The sequence below is a fragment of the Canis aureus genome, chromosome 19, assembly GCF_053574225.1.
Source record: "Canis aureus isolate CA01 chromosome 19, VMU_Caureus_v.1.0, whole genome shotgun sequence".
Lineage (NCBI taxonomy): Eukaryota > Metazoa > Chordata > Mammalia > Carnivora > Canidae > Canis > Canis aureus.
The window spans coordinates 44,045,896-44,069,484 of NC_135629.1; the positions used below are offsets into that span (position 1 = coordinate 44,045,896).

The 23,589-nt window shown below is 51.9% G+C and overlaps 1 protein-coding gene across 8 annotated transcripts in view; it reads right to left on the reverse strand.

Annotated features, from left to right (window-relative positions):
* Nucleotides 1-8,128: 8,128 nt before the first annotated feature.
* LARS2 (leucyl-tRNA synthetase 2, mitochondrial) overlaps nt 8,129-23,589 on the reverse strand; it is a 188,978-nt gene continuing 173,517 nt past the window's right edge. For 6 of the 8 annotated variants that reach the window (XM_077859188.1, XM_077859189.1, XM_077859191.1 and 3 more), the window contains 2 exons: nt 14,509-14,636; nt 8,129-9,452 (listed from right to left, as the gene is read on the reverse strand). In XM_077859188.1, the coding sequence (XP_077715314.1) occupies nt 9,273-9,452; nt 14,509-14,636 (308 nt within the window). In that variant the 3' untranslated portion in view covers nt 8,129-9,272. Of the gene's footprint in view, nt 9,453-14,508; nt 14,637-21,005; nt 21,079-23,589 lie in introns of all 8 variants that reach the window. The other 2 variants (XM_077859192.1, XM_077859190.1) reach the window with 1 other exon arrangement.

The following is a 23,589-nucleotide window of genomic DNA, read 5'->3' on the forward strand; positions in this document are numbered from 1 at the left end:
TTCATGAGAGACGGAGAGAGGCAGAGACACAGGCAGAGGGAGACGCAGGCTCCCTGCGGGGGGCCCTGTGCGGCCTCGGGGATCACAGCCTGAGCCGAGGCAGCCGCCCACCTGCTGAGGCCCCACCGGGCCTGTGGTTTCTCGCATGTCCATGGGGCGGGGCAGGGGGCAGGGGGACGGGGCTGTGGCCGCAGGCGGGATCGCCCCTTCCCCCCGCCCCCCGGACTCCGACGGCCTGCGGCTGTCCTCGGGGGAGGTCTGGAAGCCCAGGGCTCAGCAGACATGGAGATCAAGAAGAGACACACAGATGAGCTGGGTTTGGGGCTGAAGCCTCGGGGGCAAGGCAGCCAGGGCCCACCACATGCTTGGGTCCCCCTCCCCCCATGCTTCCCAGAAGCCCCCCTGCCCCCGAGGCCGGGTGACCGCATTCAGGCCAGGACAGGGTGGTGGAAGAGACGCATGGCCCTTCCAGACCTGGCACGTGAAAAGCTCCCTGGGGCACGGCTCCCTCCCTCCCCGCCCCTCGGGCTGGATGTCAGTGTCCAGGGTGACCCTGAAAGCAGGAGCCCAGCATGACGGAGCCGCGGCCCCTGGGTCCCTCCCACAGGCCGGAGCGCGGAACAGGGCCCCCTCCGCTGCTCCTTCTCCCAGGATTAGAGTTCTGGGAATGCGAAACAAGGTTTGCTGTGAGACCGCGGAGGTTTCGGGCCTTAGAGGTTACACTTATCAGTTAGCCGATACCTACAATTTTATTTTTTTAAAGATTTTATTTATTTATTTGACAGAGAGAGAAAGCACAAGCAGGGGGAGCAGCAGGCAGAGGGAGAGGGAAGCAGACTCCCTGCTCAGCGGGGCTCGATCCGGGGACCCCAGATCATGACCTGAGCCGAAGGCAGATGCTCAGCCGACTGAGCCACCCAGGCGCCCCTCTAGGCATTTTTATTTGTAAAGATGCACGGCGACCAGGATGGCTAGCAGACAAGCAAGGCATCGGTGCGCGGGGACGGGGTTGTAGGCAATAAGGGAGGAACCGGTGACTAGGAGGTCTCGGCCCCTCTCCAAGGGGGCCCCGAGAGGCCACTGTACTCCCTGGGATGCTTGCCGGTTCGCTGATGACGGACGTGGTGACCGCCGTCTTTGTCGGCCGCTGGGACAAAGTGCCACAGACCGGGGGGCTTATGAACAACAGAAATTTATTCCTCACGGTTCCGGGAACGCGTGTCTGAGATCGGGGTCCCGCCACGGCCGAGCTCCGGTGACGGCAGCCTTCCCGGGCTGCAGACCCCCGCTTCTCCTTGGGCTCCCGCCCCTCTCTGTGCAGGGAGGCGAGCTCTCTGAGATTCCCCCGAGGGCACTGATGCCACTGACGGGGGCCTACCCCAGGACCCCATCACATGCCATCGCCTCCCAGTGGCCCTGCCTCCTTGCACCATTACTTGGCGGGGACAGGCTTCCAACATATGAATTTCGGGGGGTCATATTGAGTTCATAATAGTCAAACTATTAACAGAAAACTAAGATGTGGGATGCCTGGGTGGCTCAGCGGTTGAGCATCTGGCTTCGGCTCAGGTTGTGATCCTGGGGTCCTGGGATCGAGTCCTGCATCAGGCTCCCTGCTCAGTGGGGAGCCTGCTTCTCCCCCTGCCCCTCCTATCCCCCAGCTCATGCTTGTTCGCTCTGTCTCGTGTTCTCTCTTAAATAAATTAAAAAAAAAAACTTAATGTCTTAGTTTCTTTTCTTTCTTTTTGTTTTTTTAAGTGACCATGAAGAAGTTTATTGATAACTACTACTGGAGATAGTAGGTGACACTTGGCCCAGGGCCCCCGCTTCTCAGCTACTTCTTCCAGCCTATTTCTGCACAGTGGCCGCCCTGGTGTCCTGCCCACGGACGGGGGGCCCCTCTGGACCCCCCTAGACAAAGGCTCCCTGGCCCACCTTGGCTCTATTTCTAGTGGAAAGGGAAGCTTGCCTTCTCCTGATGAGTGACACGCCAGACCCAGGGAATGTCATCAATCTTTGGGTGGCCCTGCCTCCCCGGCGAACCCCACAGTGTTCACTACACCCTTTGCATGCGCCCCCATCACCTCCCTGTCTGAGGGAGGGGAATCCTTCCCCAGGACACAGTTCTCTCCTGGTCCTGCGGGCAGCCCATGGGGGTGCAGCTGCAGTGGTGTGGGGGGGGGTGGGGGGTCTCCTCTGGAAGGGGCCAAGGGCAGCCAAGCTCTGATCCCAGATGAGGTCCTTCTGTTGCGCCCTGAGGTCAGCCCAGGCCATGTGTCCCCCACCTCCTTCTGCGGCATTTCCCTAGTGGCACGTGGGTTGAGCAAGTGGACTCCCTGACTTCTAGGTCCCCGTGATGGAGCCCAAAGGAGGCTCGGTCGGCCTGCCAGAGGTGGTGGCCCCTCGGGAGGGGTCAGTCCCAGGCTCGGAGAGCGCCCAGACCTCTCTCCGTGGGCACTCGCTGAGTTGGTGCCTCAGGCCACGGGGGATGTGCCTACCCTTCTGGGCTGCAGGTCAGGAAGCGGGGGTGCCTTGGGATGATCGGAGATTTGGTGGGACAGGGTCAGAATCACGGCTCTGCCCTCTTCTCCCGTGTGGAATGAGCAAGGCCCCTTCGGAGGTAAAGTCGTCAGAACGGGGCCTGCCATGTAATTGGTTTGCGATAAATGGTCAATATTATCATTGCTAGTATTAGGGGATCCCAGACTGGGGCTCCCACACCCTGAGTGTCTGGCACGGGCAACGCTCTTCCAGAGGCCCGACAGGAACGGAAATTCAAGTTCAGGGCTTGAGGCTGGGGAGGTGAGTCATGAGTGTTGGGTCCCAGGCCAGCTGGGTGACTTCAGCAGACCTGGCCACCACCTCCCCTGCAGGGCCTCCCTCTCCTTGCGCTCCTCCCCCATGCGGGCGGGTGGCCCCAAGATACAGTGGAAGCCTGGAGCGGCCCCACCCTTGCATCTGGGGCCTCTGCCCCCAGGACTGGCCTTTCCCTGGGTGTTGCAGGCTCTCCCCTTCCCGCCAGCACCAGCAATGCCCACCCACCCACTCGCCCTCGGGGGGATCCCCCCCTTGCTCACTGTCGGTCATCCCAGATTCCAATCTCCAAACTCATCGGCTTGGATGAGATCCTCTAGCCGCCCACCCTCGGAGGGTCGGACAGGGACCCAGCCCACGGAACAGATGTTTCTGCTCGTCAGCCTCCCAGGGAGAAAGGGGAGAGCAGATCCTTCTCATTCTGTCTACCCTGTGCCTTCCCCTGGCCTACAGGGTGCGGTGGGGCTCGTGCATCGGGGGGATTTCCGTCCTGAGCTGAATTTTGCTGCCGGGAGCCCCAGGCTGGGCCTACAGAGGAGGGGAGGGGTGCTGCGAGTGGACTGGGCACAGAGCAGAGGCAAGATGCTTCGTCACTTACGGTCACGGTCTCAAGCAAGCCCCAGCCTGTTCGAGCCACAGCTTGGTCACCAGCAGGAGGGGGACAGTAAGGCCTCCTGGTCGGTCTCACCCACCGCCCGGGAGCCAGCGGCACGTTGGCGCGAGGAGGCCAGGGGTGGCCAGGCTTGTTCAGACTCCATCCCGCCGCATTCCACTTCTCCGAGTCTGGCTGCTGCCTCGAGCCTTTGCTCACCCACAGGCTCGCTGCTCCTCGGGCCTGGACTGTCGCCTTCTCTCTCCGGGTGGTCGCCGTGGGTGCTCCGATCAATCCTCTTCACAGGCTGGCGGCTGTTCCCAGCTGCTCTGCAGGGTGGCTGCTGAGGGCTCAGCTGTGCCCCATCTTGGGAGACTTTCCCTGAGCCAAGGAAGGGGGTCCCTTCATCCCCAGATGCCTAGAAAGTTCTCACCTCCACACCCAGAAGTGACCCGCAGCCAGTGATGGACAGATTCAAGCACAAAAGCCCAGCCCCTTCTGCAAGGCAGGACAAGTCTGCAGGGCCACACAACATGCCAGAGCTCCAGTTTAGAATTCTCTGGATAGAAAGAGCAAGAAATGGGCTGTACTCCCCCCCACCCCCACCGCGAGACATCCCACATCTTGCCTCCCAGGTAGGCAGGTTGGTGCTGCAGAGGAAGCAGGAGCCGGGGACAGAAAGGCAGACCCAGGACGACTTAGGTAGGTTTCTAGACATTTCTAGGCTTCTGTCCTTATTTATAGGAAGTGGGTCATAATTCTTACTTTGTTGCTTCGATGTACGAATTCCAGAGTAGCGACAAAGCCTCTGCAATGGCGTTTGGCGCACAACATGACCCTGGAGGGAGGCCTGGGTGGCTCAGCGGTTGAGCGTCCACCTTTGGCTCAGGGAGTGATCCTGGAGACCCAGGATCAAGTCCCACATCAGGCTCCCTGCATGGAGCCTGCTTCTCCCTCTGCCTGTGTCTTTCATGAATAAATAAAATCTTTAGAAAAAAAAAAAAATGACCCTGGAAGCATGGCTGCCCCTTCCCTTCTCTCCCAGGAGGAGGAAGGCTGAGGAGGGCAGCTGGGGGGAAGGCCAGCTGGTGCAGGGACCATGCCCTCTCTGACCTGTGGTCTGTGGTGACCAACCCTGGCCCAGCAGGAGTGTTGCAGGCCTGTTGCTCACTGTGGCATGTCCATGGGCACTAGTGACCTCATAACCCCTCCTCTGTGGCTCAGTTCAGGAGCCAAACCACCTGTAAATGAAAACTTCTGATACCCCACTTTGGGTTTAGAGGCCATATTACCTGAGCACTGGCCTGCCATGGGGCCCCTGGGCCATGAAAGACCTGCCAGGTCTCTGGTGGACTACTCTATGTGCCCCCAAACCTCCAGCTCACACCCTGGACCATTGCCCCCAGCAGCCTCAGCCCACCAATCAGTAAACCCCAACCCAAGGCTGCTCCACTCTGTCAAGAGGCATCCCCAGCACAACACAGGCTCTCTTTCCTGTAGCTGCTGCGGAGGGAAGGGCGCAGAGGCCACTCGGGAAAACTTCTACTCTGGGTGCCCTAGGCAGGCCACCCCACCTGAACCAGACTTGATCGAAGGGCTGAGGCTAGGCTCACACGTATGGTTTCCAGCTCTTGGCTTTTTGTCCCTTGCTCTGTTCTTCCCCATGTCACAATCTAGTGTGTCCTGGGACAAAAGTGAATGGCCACAATGGGGCCAGAACAAGGTTGGGAGCTTCCCAGGCCCCTGGCAGGCTGTCTGTGGTGGGGCTACCATTTAAGGAAAAGTGGATCTCCAGCACCAGAGAGATCACTGTCACCTAGATGAAGCTCCAAGAAACAAACCAGCAGGCATGGAATCAAGGAAGCGGATAATACAAAGTTTTCAGGACAGGAGGTGAAAATACCAAATAGTAGGGCTGATTCTACCCAATGAGATTAAAATTCCTCCAAGTTTACAGTTTAAATCTTTTTCCTCAACAGGCCTGGGATGCATATTTTTCTAAATGTTCTCTACTTTCTGACCAAAGATAATCCCATTCTAGACCATTAGCTTATTCTTACTCAGGCAAGATTACTCATAATAAGGCGTTCTCATTTATTGCGAGCTTATTCCGTGCCATGTGCTTTGCACACATTCTCTCACTTTATCCTCATACCCCAAGGCATTATTTTTACTCCTGTTTTATAGTTGAGAAAACAAAGGATCAGAGACATTCCAGGGCTTGCCTAGGTCACGGAGGTTTCAAGTGACACAGTCACTCCGTCACAGTCACACAGAAGCTTGGTCCGGCTGACTCCGGAGCTCACGCCCTTGGCCACCATATTGGTTTATCCACTGGGAACAGGAGAGTTCCACGAAGGGAATGTTACCTCCTGTTCTTCTGTCCTCAGGCTGCAAGAGTCTGAGGAGGTTCCCACACCTGCCCACACTGAGTGGCTGCAAACAACAGCTTTAGGGGGCTGCTTTTCACTTTAGATTCCACTGCATACAACAAAGAACCTATGCTCTCCTAGTTGGGGCATGTCCTAACTGGCAACTAGCTACTGCAGGAGAAAAAAAAAAAAAAAAAGAAAAATCAAGGGGGGGAAAAAAAACAAGAAAAATCAAGGGGGACAGGCTTTTAGCTCATTTGGATCTTCACATAATTGCACATTTTGATATATTTCCCCCATTATTGAAATACTGCATGGCCAACACAAGTTAGAATATGCAAAAAAGTGGAGAGAAGGAAAAAATTACTTGTAGGACTCCCAACCAATGATTTGTGGGCAAATCTCCTCTCTGCGTAAAGGTTAGGGTTGGTTGGAATTTTAAAAAATTATCAGGTCAGGATCACATTGTGTAAATATTCTGATTTATTCATGAGAAAGATGTCACATTACTTTTTTTTTTTTTTTTTTTTTTATAAACCATCTTTGGTTGGCTGCTTTTCCTTCCATTAACTGGCTGCACCCTATTTTCCTTAACCAGCTCCCGAAGGGTGTGTAGTTGGGTTGGGAGGAAGCATGTCTAAGCCTTTTTTTCCAGCTCATTTATTGTTTCAGGGTGTCAGAGATCAATTTCATTTTCCTTGGCAGGCAGTTGGCGCCTACTGCAGTGGCATCTGTCATGGGGCTTCCCAGGCGCCGCCTCCTCTATGCGTAAGCCTGCTTCGTAACTCACTCGCTTGACAGCAGTAACCCTGCCATCGCCCGTGAACCTGGGCAATCCACCGATGTGGCCTCAACCTCTGCCTCCAGCCCTACGGAAGCCACACCATGTTCTCACAACCTCAGCCACTCTCCTTCCCTGCACAAGGCCAGTTACGAGGTGGGGGCCGGGGGCACGGGCAAACACAGTAGGGAGGCATCAGGGGATTCGGAGGCCAGATGTGGGTTTGGATCCCAGTTCTACTTTTCTGCTGTGGAATCAGAGCAAATCATTGAACCTCAGAGCCCAAGCTTCTTCGTATTTATGAAGCTAATACCCTCCCTCTAGGGTTTCTGTGGGAGTTAAATGACATAATGCAAGGGAACCTGTTGAGTCCAGTTTTTGACCTAATCAAAGTAGTTAATAAAGGACTGAGATCATTCCCCACCCCACCTCCCTGCCCCCAGGGATTAGCGTTCTGTTCCATTGTTCCTTTATACCAACCATCTCCACTAGTACCAAGGAGCTCTTGTTTTCTTCTTCTTCTTTTTTTAAAGACGCAGAGAGAGGCAGAGACACAGGCAGAGAGAGAAGCAGGCTCCATGCAGGGAGTGCGATGTGGGACTCAATCCCGGACCCTGGGGTCACGCCCTGAGCTGAAGGCAGATGCTCAACCACTGAGCCATCCAGGCATCCCAGGAGCTCTTGTTTTCCAAAGGTTTATCCTCTTTGGAGAAGAAAAGTTCTCCAAAGGCAAGACCAGTTAGCCCAGCAGCCTTGAGGCTTTAATGGCCCATTGCTCTGGCCAGATTATGTGCAGATCAAGGGCTCCCTGCCCTTACCCTGTGGCAGGTTCCAGGCCACTCAGCTTACTTTAGGAAGAAATAGGACAATCAAGCAAAAACACTTGAGGCTCCCTCCCTGTATCAAATATCCTCATCCACTAGCTTATGTTGAACCTACACAGGCTGTAGAATGGGACTGTGTGCACCCGGGTCAGCTCGGGAGCATCTAAGCACCTGCTGGGGAGTTCTGGTCCTGCCTCCCGTTCTGGGCCTCGTCTTTCCTAGCTTTCCTCCTTCATGTTTGGGTCCCTACACCAGACTCCTCTCAGTGAAGCTGAAGATAGGGAGAGGACGGGCTCGTTAGACATTATGGTTCAAATCCATCAGTTAACCCAGTGGCGCTCAAAACTTGCTGCCGGTTAGAATCACCCATGCAGCTTTTAAAGCTCCTTGAGGCCCAAATACACCTTAAAGTAATTAAATCGGAATTTCGGGACATGGGGACCAGGCTGTATTAAGTTGATCTGTAACTGTGAACAATCAATTGAGATAACTCACTACCTTCGGACCAGCCAGGCTGTATTGAGAATCAGTAACTTAACTGCTGCTGTTGCTAAGGGGCCTGAACAAGCGTTGTATACCGCATTCTGGAAGTCCGGCACACACCTCACTTTGTGACTTTCCGGGTGGAGTCAGGCCCAGAGCCGGTGCTTCTGATGACAATGGAGCACCTCAATCTGTTCCTGATTAACTCCTAGAATTGGAAATATGGTGGCTATAGCAAGATCACACATATGTCCCAAAGTCATACATGACAAACATTTTATTGCGTTAAAAAAAAGTCATCTGTTAGCTGCTCAGCTGTAGCCACATGTGAGGCTACTTTGGAAAAATAATAGAGATTTTCAGGGGCGCAGAATGGCTGCATTCTCCTCCACTTCCCCAATAAGCATTCATCAGTGGCTCAGGCCAGTTCTGGTAAGAGCACCTAATTGTTGACTTCACATAAAACCAGATTACCCTAATGCACGGACAACCTCGCTGGCAGCCAGACGGCAGTGGTGGCTCGAACGCGGAGGCAGCGCTCGGTGGCATCGGCCCACTCGCCTGGGGCAAGCTCGCTCTGGCTAACGAGAGGCGCTGGGGACACAGCAACGTCGGGCCATCTGGGGCCCACATGAGCAGCCTCCCCGTGGGGCTGCGGTGGGCCTGGGATCGGCTCCAGCTGAGCTCAGAACCAGCGTGGTTCTGCTTCACGCCGCAGCACATTTTTCATCCCGAGGGAGTTGGAAGCCATGCTTCGCCCAAGAGCCCGTGTGTCAGCAGCAGAGCAGGCCCGGCAGCGGGGACGCCTGCAGGACCGGGCTCAGAGCAGCTTCTGCAGATTGCAGCGGGCTCGCCACATGCTGGACATCTGGACACGATCCAAATGGCTCCCCCGTCCAGCCTGAGAGTGAGTAGACCATCTGCACTGATGCCCAAGCCGTCACCCGTTTAACACTGGCTGTCCATACTGCTCCTGTGCCGGGTGTGGGTCCTCAGTTTACTCTCATGTTTCCGGGGTGTGCCTAAGGCAGCACAATTTCTAGGAGTCAGAGCTCCCAGGCTGCTCAAGAGGCACCTCGTTCATTCTCACTTGCTTCTCTTCTTGCCTTCCTGTAGACCCCCAGGGGACACCCAGCAGTTCCTCTGGTGGCTTCACCTGCGTCAGCTGGCTTCCTCCACCTGCAGTGGTTGCCCAAGCCCTCTGCCCCTGCTTGCCCTCCTCCTCTGTCCACACCCACCCTCACCCCTGCACCGGCCCCGCCACACAGGCTCACTGCCCAAGCCCATGTCAGAGCAGGAGGACATCTGTTGCTTCCCCCGCCCTGGGCCAGCACACTCCCAAGCCTTCCTCCCCTGCAGCAGTGGGAAGGAGGCCCCCTCCTTCCTCAGAGGCCGCCCTCCTGTAGTCAGTCCTGCACCAGAAAGTTGATGAGGGCCGTTCTGGGGGACAGGAAAGCCTTCTTGATGCTTCGCCCCTGCAAGAGCTTGACACCCAGCTCGCTTTGGAGGACAAGTTCATGGACCTTGTCCTGGTCCTGCGCGACTCCTTGGGGCACAGGGATTTTGCCGCAGGCTTTGTTGTTGATCTGGGAGGGAGAAGAACAGAGACAGAGACATGAGGAGCGGTCCTGAGAGTGGCAGGTGGCCCCAGGCCAACGCCCGCTTCCTGTAGACGGCAGCATCTGTGCGGGAAGGCAGGAAGACACAAGCACCAGCTTCCCCAGAGGATGGAGGGCAGTGAGGACAGGATTAACGCCCGTAAACCACAGACCAGGGGGGAGAGAGGATGCGGGCGCCCCAGCCCCGAGTGCGCACCTGTGCCTCCTGAGCGCCACCCCATACCAGCTGTGCTGGTGGTTAGCTCAAGACCCTCAGCGGCTTCCAGGGGGAGAGGGATGGTTGGGTCACTGGGGACCGAGTCTAAGTTCTGCTCACAGGGGGGTGTCACCGTGAGGATTTAACCCCGGCTCCTGGGGATGGCAGGCAACCTCCTGGCTGGGGGCCTGGCTCCGAAATGGGGCACCCAAGAATGGGGACTGGGAAACTGGACCCACATCACTTTAACTCAGCCTTGCCGAGAACGGGGTCCGTCTGGTTCCAGACATCGGTGGGTATTCACCAAGTACTGTTCAGTGAGGACAAAATTCACAGCAAATATGAATAGATATCGGCACTGGGTGTGGGAGCTTCTGAACAGCCTTGCTTTAGATCCTCCATCCCACCGCTCCTGTAGGAACACTTGCATTTCTTTCATTTGTGCTCTTTCTCCCCTCACCAAGATTTTGTTTATTTATTCATGAGAGACACACACAGAGGCCGAGACATAGGCACAGGGAGAAGCAGGCTCCCTGTGGGGCACTGAATGCGGGACTTGATCCCCGGGATCACACCCTGAGCAGAAGGCAGATGCTCAACCACTGAGCCACCCTGGTGCCCCTAATGTTCCTGTCTTGGTCTTGTTTTTTTTTTTACTGGGAAAATATAGACATTGTATTATGAAAAGTTATCAGGAATCATTTTGTAGGTTTCAACCAAAGCCTATCAGGTGTCCCTCATGACCCAACTTCATTTTTTCAGATTTACTAAGAACTCAGTGGCATTTTTCTTGGTTGTATCAACCTACATCACTGGTGGGGGCCCAATAAGATAAAACATTGTGTCCTGAAATAATTCTAAAATATGATTCTCCTAAAAAAGCCTCCTGGATGCAGGGTGTTGGTGTCCTAAAGCTATGAACTGGGGCTGCTAGTCAAAGGACTGTGCCCCCTGCCACCCCGTCCTCCCACCACCTTGTTTCTAAGCCACTAGAAGCCGCCTTCTTTCATGAACACATGCTTGCTTTGACCAAGACCTCAGAAAAGACACCCCACCCTGTCACATCAAAGCTGTGCCCTTCTTCAGATCCTGGGGGCCCCAAAACGCATTCTCAGAACTGGGAGTGGTAATGAGTCCCGGCTCCAGCTCTGGCTCTTGGTTCTGACCCAGGGAAGAGTGGCCCAGGGCAAGGGCTCTTTAGCCACTTGCTGTGATGGGGCGTGTGGGGAGAGAGCACATGCTCTCATGCAGACTCTCAGGCCTGGACTTCAGTTTTCTCTTCTTTAAGGATGGAATTCTCTGGATGGCTGAGGGAGATAACCTGTCTGAAGGTCACTCCCTTATTATGCCCCTTTGTTTGGACTCCTGGCCACGATGGAAGGAGCCAGTGTGAGATGTCCTCTTCTATACATGGCCTGGGCACCATGACCCTACTTTTAGACCGAGTGCCTCCGTGGAGCCTGGGGGCTGACTCTCAGCTGTCCCTGGTGAGGCCTGTCCAGGGGCTGAGTCATTTTTGTCCCTAGTTGGGCCTGAGGGTGGGGCAAGTGACCTGGATGTGGCCAGGGAGCCCAGTGGGCATTCCCACATGGCCTGGACACCTTCTCACGGCTTCTGGCTCCCCGGGCCTTCCCTTTAGTTGCCTAACCCAGGGCAGTTCCTTAGAGTGAGGGGGTCTCCAAAGCACTCCACCTCCTGGCATGAGGCACCAGGTAAATGGACAACAGAAGCCCAGGTGGGATTCCACACTGGACTTGGCCTTCAGGGGTCCACAGGGGAAGAAGCTCTTTCAAATCACCTCAAGTAGTGGCCATTTGACTTGCGAAAAGTCTTCTGGTCCCCATCTGGTGGCCTTGCAAGCTTCCATCTTTGCCACCTCCCCTCATTACTCACAGCCTCGGTCCAGGGCCTCAGCTTTGTTCTCTGAGACTTTGCCAACTGTTGCCTGATGGGCCCCTGGCCATGAGCACTACCTCCGTCTCATCCATGGCCACCCAGCGACACAAGGGCAGCCCTGTGATAGCTACGAACAATGAACGCTCCCGCTGACTAAGCTCTCACCCCATGCCAGGTGATGAGCTACGCAATCCACTGAGCCAACCTGTTCATCCTCCCACAACCCTGTGAGGTGCGTGTATAACCACTCTGTGCCCATTTAACAGATGGGGAAGCTGAGGCACACAAGGTGAAGCCACTTCATCCAGCAAGTGATGTGAATGGGATGACCCCCCTCAACCCCCGTTAGATGCCCTGCCTGCCCCCAACCCTCTCAGAGGCAGAGCCTGGCCTTCTCCCCAGCTCACAGACCCACCATCCCCGAGGGCTTTCCCTGTCTTTGCTTCTGCCAATGAGGCATCCTCTTCTCCATGAGGGAAACACCGCTCCCCTTCATAGAGCCCGCCCCACGCCCCTTCCCTGCACTGTCTCCGCTGCCGGAAGCAGTGACTGCCCACAGCAGCAGCCAGCGGCACCTGCCATCTCCCTCGGGGATTAGGCCCGTACTGCCGCTGTTCCCTCACTTGTACTGTGGACTTGGTTACATGTCATCTGTGACATGGGGAAAACAGGGCCTGCTCCCAGGGCTGTCGTGTGGGGTAAACGAGTATCTGGAAAGTTCTTAGGGCAGAGCCTGGCCCTTACGCGGCGCTCACTACTTGTTAAAGGGTTTTGTTGTTAGTGCATCAAGAAGCGGGCTAAGCACCTCCTGGTATTATTCGATTTAATTCTTTCCACAACGGGCAAAGCTAGGTGCTGCGTTTGCCTCCTTTTGTAGCTGAGGAAGCTGAGGCTACAGAAGCATTTTGTAAAATGGACACTTCCAACCAGGACAGTCTCACTCCCAAGCTCTACGCCTTAACCTTGAGGCTACAGAACTCCCTGTGTGTGTGGCAGTTGTGGAGCCCTGAGACCATCACTCCTGGGCACTGAGCCTCATGAATCTATGGTGGTGCCTCTGGCCTGGGTGTACCTGGTGTTGGGCCCAGCCCTGTGTGACATGGGCACGGCGAGACCAAACCACGCTGAATGACAATGTGCTATATATACTGCAGCTGCTCCTTCTGTCCAGGGCACCAGTCGGGATCCCACGGACACAGAGCACAGCGTGGCACGCTGCCCTGAGCCGGAGGTTCTCCAACTGGGCAAACCCACAGGGAGTCCTACTCACATTTTAAACTTTGGGTTTTCATTTCCACGATAACTTAGAACTATTTTTATCAATTACCAGAACTGAATTTCTTTTCTGCAGTGATTAAAGTGGAATGATAGTTTACAGACTCAAACTTTGGTTTCTCAAGTCGGCATTTCTTGTGCTATGAACGAGTTCTCTGGGGGTACACAAGACATTTCTTTTTTTTTTTTTATTTATTTATTTATGAGAGAGAGAGAGAGAGAGAGAGAGAGAGAGAGAGGCAGAGAGAGAAGCAAGCTCCATGCACCGGGAGCCCGATGTGGGATTCGATCCTGGGTCTCCAGGATCGCGCCCTGGGCCAAAGGCAGGCGCCAAACCGCTGCGCCACCCAGGGATCCCCCACAAGACATTTCTTATAAACGTTACTTAAGGTAAAGAAATCTCTCTGTGCCACAAGGCTTCTTCTGGTTTTGAGGAGTTTTGGAAGAAGCCCACCAGGGCAGGCCCACCTCCTCCCTGCTATGGGGGAAGCAAAGTGGGGTTGGTGGGGAACTAGGTGCCTGGAGAGGTGGTGTGGAGACAAAGTGGCTGTGAAGGGGCCGGGTCTCCTCCACAGAGTTGGCTCTTCAAACACCGACCTGTCGGCTAGGCCCAGGGTTTGTACAGATGCAGGAGGGCAGGGGCCTGGCAGACTGAGTGCCTGTGAGCCTGGGCTCTCCCCCAGCTCCCAAGTGATGTGTGTCCATGGCCCTTTTCACCATGTGCAGTAATTTTATTTGTTTTTCTTTCCTTTTTCTTTTCCCAATCTCTCCCCCTCAGCTTTCAGCTCCATCAGGGCATCAGACCCTGTCTGTCCTGTTTGATTTGTATCCCCAGAGCCTAGCACTGAGCCTGACACACAGCAGGTAACTTGATAATTACTGAGGAATAAGCAAATAAACTTGGGCCAGGTGACCGACTTCTCTGAGCCTGATTTCTCAAGTGAAAACAATGAGAATGGAAATGCCTACCTTCCTGAGTGATAGGAGTTTAATTACATTTTGGATGTGAATGGCCTGGCTCCATGTGTGGTGCAGAGACGCGCTAAGAGGTCTCCCTATTCCTCTTTCCCTCTTCAGCCACATCAGCATCAATTTTCTGTATGATGTGTTTCAGAGTAAACACATTAGATATTCAAGGATTACATAAAGGATAAACTGTTATTTGCTCTATAAAAGGTTGCAATAAAAAACTAGTTTTATGTATCTACAATGATGTAATTAACCAAAAAGAAAGAAAGATAGAAATGTTATGTAGCCTTTCTGAAATAGATTTTTCAAGGTGTTCCTGGTCCGCCAACCTGCTCACCATCACCCTCCTCCCTGAACGAACCAAGAGCCACTGAATGAAGCAGAAGCTAGAGGAGATGGGAACACAGTGGGAGAGCAAGGCCAGATCAGAACCGGTAATGCAGGCCCTTTTAATCCCTGGAGGGCCTCGAGCGCTTTCTGCTCACAAGCTTTTGGTATGTGGTGACCTCAAAGCTGAAGTGTGCAAAGGTAAGATGGGCAGGGACGGTCAGGCTGGGTCAGGCTGGGTGGGCTAGAAAGGCCTGATGGGACACCTCTCAACCCCACAGTGTTTGCGGGCTGCAGCGGGACTGGGACCTGTCCCTGGTCAGGTCCGCCCCCGGCTCTGGGGCTGCGGGAGACACTCACCAGGACGGCCATCTCCACCACGTCGGGCTGCTGAAGGAACTTCGGGTCCACGGTAGGCCACGCCTGAAGCAGCACACCAGCGTCCCAGGCGTAGTGGGCACACAGCTTCCTGGGCACCTGCGCCAGGCCTGCAACACCAAGGCACAGAGGGTCATGGGAGCAGGGTAAATAGCCTTTGCCCCAACACAGCCTGGTTTGGAGCTGCCTGAGGAGGCCACACCTTGGTTTTACACAGCCTCCCAGCACCCCCCCTTACTTTGGCCTTGCTTATCATCCTGGGTTATAGGCAGCACCCCCTCCCCATTTTTTAAACCTATAAGAGCAACTTTTTTTTTAAAGATTTTATTTATTTATTCATAGGCAGAGGAAGAAGCAGGCTCCCTGTGGGGAGCCTGATGTGGGACTTCATGCCAGGCCCCCAGGACCATTACTTGAGCCAAGGCAGCTGCTCAACCACTGAGTCACCCAGGTGCCCCCCTGTTCCCTTTTTTAAACCGTACCCAGAACTGCAAAGATGCATGGGCACGTTGTTTTAAAGTGTGTGTTTGGAAAAACAAGGCTGCTGATTTTCCTTGGTCTCTGCACTTCTGTTGATGAAGGAATGCCTTTGTGCTCCTGAGTGCAGAACCCAAAATAATGAGCTGTGCTCGCTTCCTTTCTTGCCTGTGAATACTTGTGGTCTGTAAAGGCCTCTGATCCAGTCCTTTTACTCATGATCACTGAAGCCAACATGCCGAGAACAGCAGGGTGTTCCTTCTCGACCTTTGCAAAGGGATCTCAGCCTTCACACTACACTTTTTGAGAGGGGCTCCTGCCAATGACTGAATTGGGAGCGCTGACTTGGCTCAGGCTGGGTCAAATGCAAGCCAGCAGTGAGGAATGAAAGCCCCAGAAGGCTTGTGTCCTAGAGGGCTCCTTGCTGAAGCCCCCCAGTAGAGGCAGCCGTGCTCAGCACCCACAGTGCTCTATAAGGACTTCAGCCAAGGGCTGCTCATGGGAAAAGCTTCGACTTCAGAGCCTCTGCCGATCTCATGAGCACAAGAGATGCCCTCAAACGTGCAAGAAACACACACATCAGAAAACAGAGCTCAGGGTATTACCAGTGTGGCTACATTGCCATTGCCTCCTCATCCTCATCCTCCTGGAGGTGGGCCTGGCACAGGGGCTGGCAGTGAATGAGGCAGTATGCCCCCTGCTTGGGCAGAGCCATCACAGCTGCACGGCCCTCACCCCGTGAATGGCTTTTCCAAGGGTGGTGGAGGTGGGCTGGCCCTTGCACACCTCTTCCTTGTGCCCAGGAGATGCATTTGAGGGAATGGGCCCAAGCCTCACAGGTGGTCTGAGGCCAGCTGCAAGACAGAGGGAGTGAATCCCACCAACGCCAGTGCCTGGAATGCTGGGCTGTGGCTAATAACATTTTATTTTCCTTGATGGCAAAAGTAAGGCATGTTCCTTGCAGAAAATTTGAAAAGGTCAAACTATAAAGTAGAAAGTCATGTTCACCTGCATAGCACTTTTTAAACTCCTGGTTTTCTTTAAAGATTTAATTTATTTTGAGAGAGAGACACACAGAACAGAGGGAAGGACAGAAGGAGAGGGAGAGAGTCTCAAGCAGACTCCACATGGCACTGGATCCCATGACCCTGAGCTGAAATCAGGTTGAATGCTTAGCCAACTGAGCCACCCAGGCACCCCTGAACTTCTGATTTTGAAGAACAGTAATGTATGTAATGAATAGTAAATTAACCAACCCCACCAAACCAAACCACTACCCCCAGGATCATACTATATAGTAGCTTTGTATTCCCTTCGTTTCATTATTTTAAGACAATGTTTCATTTCATGGAAAGGGAAGATCTACAATAGCACATACAGCATGATCCTAATTTTACTAAATATTTATATGAACAGATAAAAGGTCAGAAGAATAAAGCAGAATAACGGCAGTGATTCTATCTGGGAGGTGGAAGCATCGGTGATTCTTTTAATGCTTTATAGATTCTCTACAAAAAAACATTTATTACTTCAGTAATTTGAAAGGATATTTCAGAATCAAATTTTCCCACACTGTGGGGTCAGTTCAAGATTTTTCTTCTGGTTTCTTTTTTAAGGTTGCATTTTGTTTCCCATTTAATTTTTTTTTTTTAAGATTTTATTTATTTATGAGAGACAGAGAGGCAGAGACACAGGCAGAGGGAGAAGCAGGCTCCATGCAGGGAGCCCGACGTGGGACTCGATTCCGGGTCTCCAGGATCACACCCGGGGCCGAAAGCAGCGCTAAACTGCTGAGCCACCCGGGCTGCCCTCCCATTTAATTTTTGAATCCAGCTGTACTTCATTTTGTGTGTGAAGCAGAGGAGCACAACATGGTTGCCCAAACCTAATTCGGAGAGTAAACCTTCCCCATTGGTTTGTGATTTTTCTTTTATAAAATACCATAGGGGGATTGTCTCAGGACCATCCACAGCTACTACCTGAAGCTACTCAAAGTGCCCATCTGCCATGTGCTGGAGCAGAGGCTGGAATGTGGATCCACACACTGGTTTTTTGAAAGTCTTGCTACCAAGAACTTGGTCAGCCTAACTTAAGATGTGTGCTCGGAGACACAGTTGGTCTAAGTTCTCAGCTCAAGCTGCGTATCTCATTTGCAGACTGTTATAGCCAGTGCCCAGACAGGCCTCAGGGCTACAGCCCACTCCAGACCCATTCCACGCTGTCGACTTCAGTCTTTTATGTGTTGCACATTATAGGTTTTTACTCTTTGGCCCTCTTGGCGTAACCCTGTGCTGCTCGTCAGCCTGAGGGAAGAGAAAGCCCATCGGAGTCTGTGCATCAAGTGGTGTCAAAGATGTAGTCCTGGGGCCCAGCTGCCCCTAAGCCCTGGGATTCCAGCACTTACTGATGAACCTACTCCATTTCTAACAGATGTGCCTTCTGGCAGGGTCCGAAAGGAGCTTCCTGCTTGTTACTCAGAAGGGGTACTATTAAGACTCATATCTAAATACAAGACAGAGGTCACAGAAGGGAGATAATCACTTCTTTATTTTAGCAGGCTGGCCCAGGATGGCTCATCCTGTGATCCAGCTGCAGTGGGAAGGACTCCAGAACTTCTGCATGGTACTTGTACAGGATGCCTGGGAGATGAAAAGGGCCTTGGACACAAATGTTCTAGGCAGAAGCTGTTGCAAATTCCACTGGAAAAAAAAAATGAGGAAGCTCAGCCTTCCTGGAGCAATCAGGATGCTTATTTATAGCAGCCTGGGTCCCCGCCAGAGTTTCCATATAGATGGGAGTGGAGCCATCCTCCTTGGCGGCGAGGAACAAAAAACTCAATGGCTGTGGGTTCTACGCAGTGTGTTTGTCTCCCTCCTCTTTAGGGAAGTAAAAATACCTAATGTTTGCATATAGCAAATACGATGGTTTCTTTACGAGACACAGGCCAGGGCGAGAGCAAGCCCTGGAGAGTCTGAACGAAGGCTGGGAAGTGTCAGAGCCCTGGCATACAAGGCCATCGCACAGGGCCGGCTGTCCCCCACGGCCCACCCCCTTCCTGCTCCTCCTCTGGGAGAGCTGTTGTGGCTCACCTTCCTTCGAAACGACCGAAACAACCGACTCAAGCCTCCTCTCATGCTCTGAGAGCTGGTGAGGTCACCACGGCCACCATGGCACCTGGGAGTGGGTGGTGGTGCACTTGCGGTGTCTGGGGACAGCAGCCTCTGATGGTGGCCACCATCAGGCCTGCTTCCACCCCCACCCCAGCTTGTGCACTCACACACAAGGGTGGATTTGGGGACTCCAATGGCCTCTGAAGCCAACTGAGCTTCATCTGGCTCTGGCGATTCCAAGAAAATGGATAGAATGTGATGCCGCTTCATTTGAGCCTTTATCCACAGAAAGAATTCCACTGACATTATTTTGAAATAACAACACTGACTCTGCACCCATATTCATATGTAAAATGCCACCAAGTCATCAGTGAGAACTTCTTTTCCTTTACAATGATCACACACACACACCCCTACGTGATTTGTATGTTTGTAATTTTGTTGAAATTAAGGGATACATATGTATATAGCAAAACGCTAAGCTACACTATTTTGCAGCCACTTTCATTTTACAAAGAAAAATGGATTTGTGGCAGCAGCCTGATCCTTCAGGATTACGAGTTACCTCTGGATGCGTAAGTGGGGGCACGGGGTTCCCTTGCTGTGACCTCACAATTATGGTGGTGAAGGGACACCTGGAGCTCGCACGAGGCAAAGCCTGAGGCAGGAGCACAGACAGAAATTGCTACACAGCCATAAGAGTGGCCAGAAAAGTAGAAACAGAGATCTTACCACCACATTTTAAGTAACTTGTATTTTGGGTAAGCAGCACAAAAAGTAGCAGCAGAACAATCACCCAAATGCCCACTACTGGATGACTCATGGGACGTTCTCAGGATGGCACACACCATGGCCGGTAAAACAGAAAGGGTACGTCCGTAAGTGTTGACACAGAACTGGTCTCACACACACAGAGAGAGAAAAGCGTTTGTACAGCCTGCCAACATTTGCATAGAAACAGATGCATGTCTCACATACTCCATGCGTGGAGTTCTAGTGTCAGATTGAAGAGCCAATACGGAGCAGGTGTTCCCAGAGCAACAGAGGGACAAGGGCAAGGGTGCTATGGAGCTTAGGACACACCCTTCTTCGACAGTTGAATGTTTCACAGTATGTGCACAGACGTGACTTTTCAATTAAAAACTGAGGTTTTGCTTTGCTTTAAGAAGCCCAGAGAGAGGGCAGCCCGGGTGGCTCAGTGGTTTAGTGCCGCCTTCCGCCCAGGGTGTGATCCTGGGGACCCAGGATCGAGTTCCACATCGGACTCCCTGCATGGAGCCTGCTTCTCCCTCTGCCTGTGTGTCTCTACCTCTCTCTTTCTCTGTGTCTCTCATGAATAAATAACATCTTAAAAAAAAGAAGCCCAGAGAGGTGCACTGGAGGGGGAGTTAATTTGTGCAGTTGGCTCTAGGCCTTTTCTTCTGAAGCTGGTCTGCTTGCTTTCTTCCCTCCCTCCTTTTCTTTCTTTTTAAGATTTAATTTGTTTATTCATTAGAGACACAAAGATACAGGTAGAGGGAGAAGCAGACTCCCTACAGGGAGCCCAATGCAGGCTCGATCCCTAGACCGCAGGATCATGCCCTGTGCCAAAGGCAGATGCTCAACCACTGAGCCACCCAGGTGTCCCCTGCAGCCCGGCTTCTTACAGAGAAGCGAGGGCACTCTCGAGCAGCAGAGCTTGTGGGACATGGAGATAGGCCTGGCCTGTGACTGCATCCTGTAGCCACTTCATCCTGCTCTCCTGAGTGATGCAGGCGCCTCAGACACCAGCAGGATGAATGAATGGTTGCATCTGGTCAGGTGTGTGTGTGTGTGTGTGTGTGTGTGTGTGTGTTAAAGACTTCTCCAAAGAGAAATAAATTCCTTCCTTTCTCATGGTCTACTATGTTCCAGGGCCAGAATCTCAATATTCAAGACTTGTGGGTCTAGAAAGAAAATTGGAGGAACGCCTGAGTGGCTCTATGGTTGAGCATCTGCTTCGGCTCAGGTCATGATCCTGGGGTCCTAGAGTTCCGGGATCAAGTCCCACGTCAGGCTCCCTGCATGGAGCCTGCTTCTCCCTCTGCCTATGTCTCTGCCTCTCTCTGTGTCTCTCATGAATAAATAATTTTTTTTTTTTTTAAAGAAAGGTCACTTCTGAAGATGATGAAATTATACCTCCAACCAGAGTACCACGGAGAAGCTCCCTGTAGGGTGATTTTCTGCTTTCACTGTCCACCAACAAAGAAACCTTGTGTCTTTTGTGTGGAAACAGTATCCGTGACTCCAAATACACAAAATTTCCCTAAGCAAGCAGCTAACATTCTCAGCTGGGGAGCACAATACTCTATTATGGTACACAAAAGTTAGCTGTGTGAATTCAGACATGGTGTCTTGAGCTCAGATCCCAAACTTCAGGAAGGAAAAAAGATTTCCTCATCCTGTTACAGTTTGCCAACTGGCAAGACACTGGTTCTGTTTCTTACTGGAAGGTCTCCGCTGACCCTTTAAGGGGTTGGTTCGGGACTACTAGAGCTTCTCTGAAATGTTTCCTTTTTATCCACAGCAGTGATGGCCATTTTGCTCCCAGGGCTCCGAATCTCCCCTAGAAGACAGATCCCAATTCTGCTGCTCTTTGGAGGGAGGCTCTCTCCTGGGAAAAATGTGCTTCTCTAGGCAACTCCAGAAAATGGCCATTTCTGAACATTCCATCCTCACCGTATTCCCTTTACAACCATTCTGACTTATCTGTCGAAGATGCAGGAATGAAACCAGAAGTTACAGGAAAGCCAAATTTTCTAGAACAAATGAAATGTGTATCAAAGCCTGGATGGAGAAGGATCGACAGTGTGGGATGGCAATAATGATGCTCCTCGTAATACAGTGCTGCCATCTGCAAAGCACTCCCCATACCTTGACACACTGGCCCTCTTCAGCTCTGGGACGGTCATGTCTCCACTCTCTCCTGAGGGCACCTGACCTGCACCTGTGATGTAAAGAACAGGGTGCCACACCAGGTGTGTGGGACTCTTCACATGACTGTTAACGGACCCAGTGGCTCATTCAGAGGGTGTCAAATGTACATCTGTGGGGAGCCAGGAGACAAAGGCTCCCCATTACTTCCTTGAATTCAAGATAATAAAATCAATTGATATGAATTTGTAAAGCCTGAGTGAAAATGTTATCTAGACCACCCTCCCCAGTTTTCATGCAAATGCCCTAAACAGAGCCTGTACATAATACGTGCTCAATAAACCCAACTGAACGAAACTCTGTAGCAAAACTAAGGTTCGATCTCTACCTACTCATCATGCTGCAGCTCACAAAAGCTGTGTGTGGTAGGACAAATCATGGAGCAAGGTTTGGAAGGGGCTGGTTTCTTTCCTAATGCTTTGGCATGTGTCCTGTTGGGGATCCTGTCACACAGCTGAGGGATAGACGGGCAGGGCCACACCATGCTGCATATTCGTGTCCTAAGACTGGGCAGGTAGGGACAGGGCCCTGAGTAGAGTAGATCCTCTCCGCCCTCCTGCAGCACAAATGAAGGGCCATGTGAGGGAGGAGTTTCTTCAAATCGTACTGACACTAGTCCTTCCTGGGCGAAATGAAATGAGGGAGATAGACAGATAATGTGGGACAAAGAAGGAAGATAAAAGGAGGAGATGTGCATATTCTAGGATGAGAGTAAGTTTATTACAAACTAGCTTGTTTTTTTTTTTAATTTTTTTTAAATTTTATTTATTTATGATAGTCACACACACACAGAGAGAGAGAGAGGCAGAGACATAGGCAGAGGGAGAAGCAGGCTCCATGCACCAGGAGCCCGATGTGGGATTCGATCCCAGGTCTCCAGGATCGCGCCCTGGGCCTAAGGCAGGCGCCAAACCGCTGCGCCACCCAGGGATCCCTTGGTTTTGTTTTAGAGCAGAGGAAGACTAGGAAAGAATGAACAGTGTGCCATTTAAAAAACTTATTGTGGTTGCCAATGGTAGATCAAAGAGCCACGTTTCCTTCCCAAGGAAAGAATAAAAGGCTGCATAATATAATACAGCATGAGCATGGAGAGCCTGAGACCAACCTCCCTTTAGGGCACTCTGTCTATGCAGCAAAGAGTGAGTGTCTCATTCTCTCTAGTCTTTAGAACAAGCACCACAAGAGGCAGAGGAACCCAATGCAATTCACTCAGTGGAGTCAGTGAAATCCTCATTTCCAAACCTGACCACTCATCCTGAGAAAGACTCATCCTGGTCTTCCATAGGAAAATAATTGCCAAATCCTAGAGAAAACACTTGCAGATAGAATTCAATGGCATCCTGAAAATCCACAACACCACGGTCAAGGTGAACCTATGCCAGGGGAGCTTGAGGTTAGGCAGTCAATTAACTGGGCATAGATGCCATCAACAGGGCAATGGGGGAGATTAAAAGCAAATGATACAAATACCTCAACAATTGAAGAATATGGATGTTAAATAAAACATAGCTCCCACTCCTAATATGAGTTCTGGAAACAAGGACAGAGAGCTGCTTCCTTAGCATCATAAGGGATTTTGGGTCGCCTGGAAGGCTCAGTCCGTTAAGTGTCTGATTCTTGATTTCAGCTCAGGTCATGAACTCAGGGTCATGACATCAATCCCTGCATTGGGCTCCATGCTCAGTGGGGAATCTGCTCAAGATTCTCTCTCCCTCTCCTCCTGCCCCTCCTCTACCCTGCTTTCTCTCTCTCTCTCTCTCTCTCTCACACACACACACACACACACACACACACACACACTCTTTCAAAAATTCTTTAAAAAACCCTAAACAACATTATAGGGAATATCTATTCTAAACCAATAGCCAATATCCAACCCAACAGAGAAATGTTAGTTCCCCTTCAATCCGGAGTGAGACAAGACCATGTGGACTAGCATCTCCAATATCCTGTAGGGTTTTCTGAGCAGTAAAATACAGTACGTACACAGACTCCAAACCATAACTGTTAGAAAGAGAACCCTTATCCTTTATGTGCTGATCACAGAATCCTACCAAATCTAAGAGGATCTTACCCCTTATACAAAGTATGAGAGAGAGGGAATTGGGATAAGAGAGTAAGTATGCAAAAAATTTTAAAAATTGCATGCCAGCCATCACCATTCAAAATGTATAAAGAAAAAAGACTCCAGTTACAAGGGCAAAAATAAAACATAACGGGCAGCCCAGGTGGCTCAGCGGTTTGCCGCCTTCAGCCCAGGGTGTGATCCTGGAGACCCGGTATCGAGTCCCACGTCGGGCTCTCTGCATGGAGCCTGCTTCTCCCTCTGCCTGTGTCTCTCTCTCTCTGTGTCTCTCATAAATAAATAAATAAATAAATAAATAAATAAATAAATAAATAAATAAATAAAATCTTTAGAAAAATAAAAATAAAACATAACAAAAGATACTTGGGAATAGTCTTAAGAAATGTTAGGACTCACATGAAGAAAACTATAAAACTTGACTCAGCGTAAGGGAAGTCT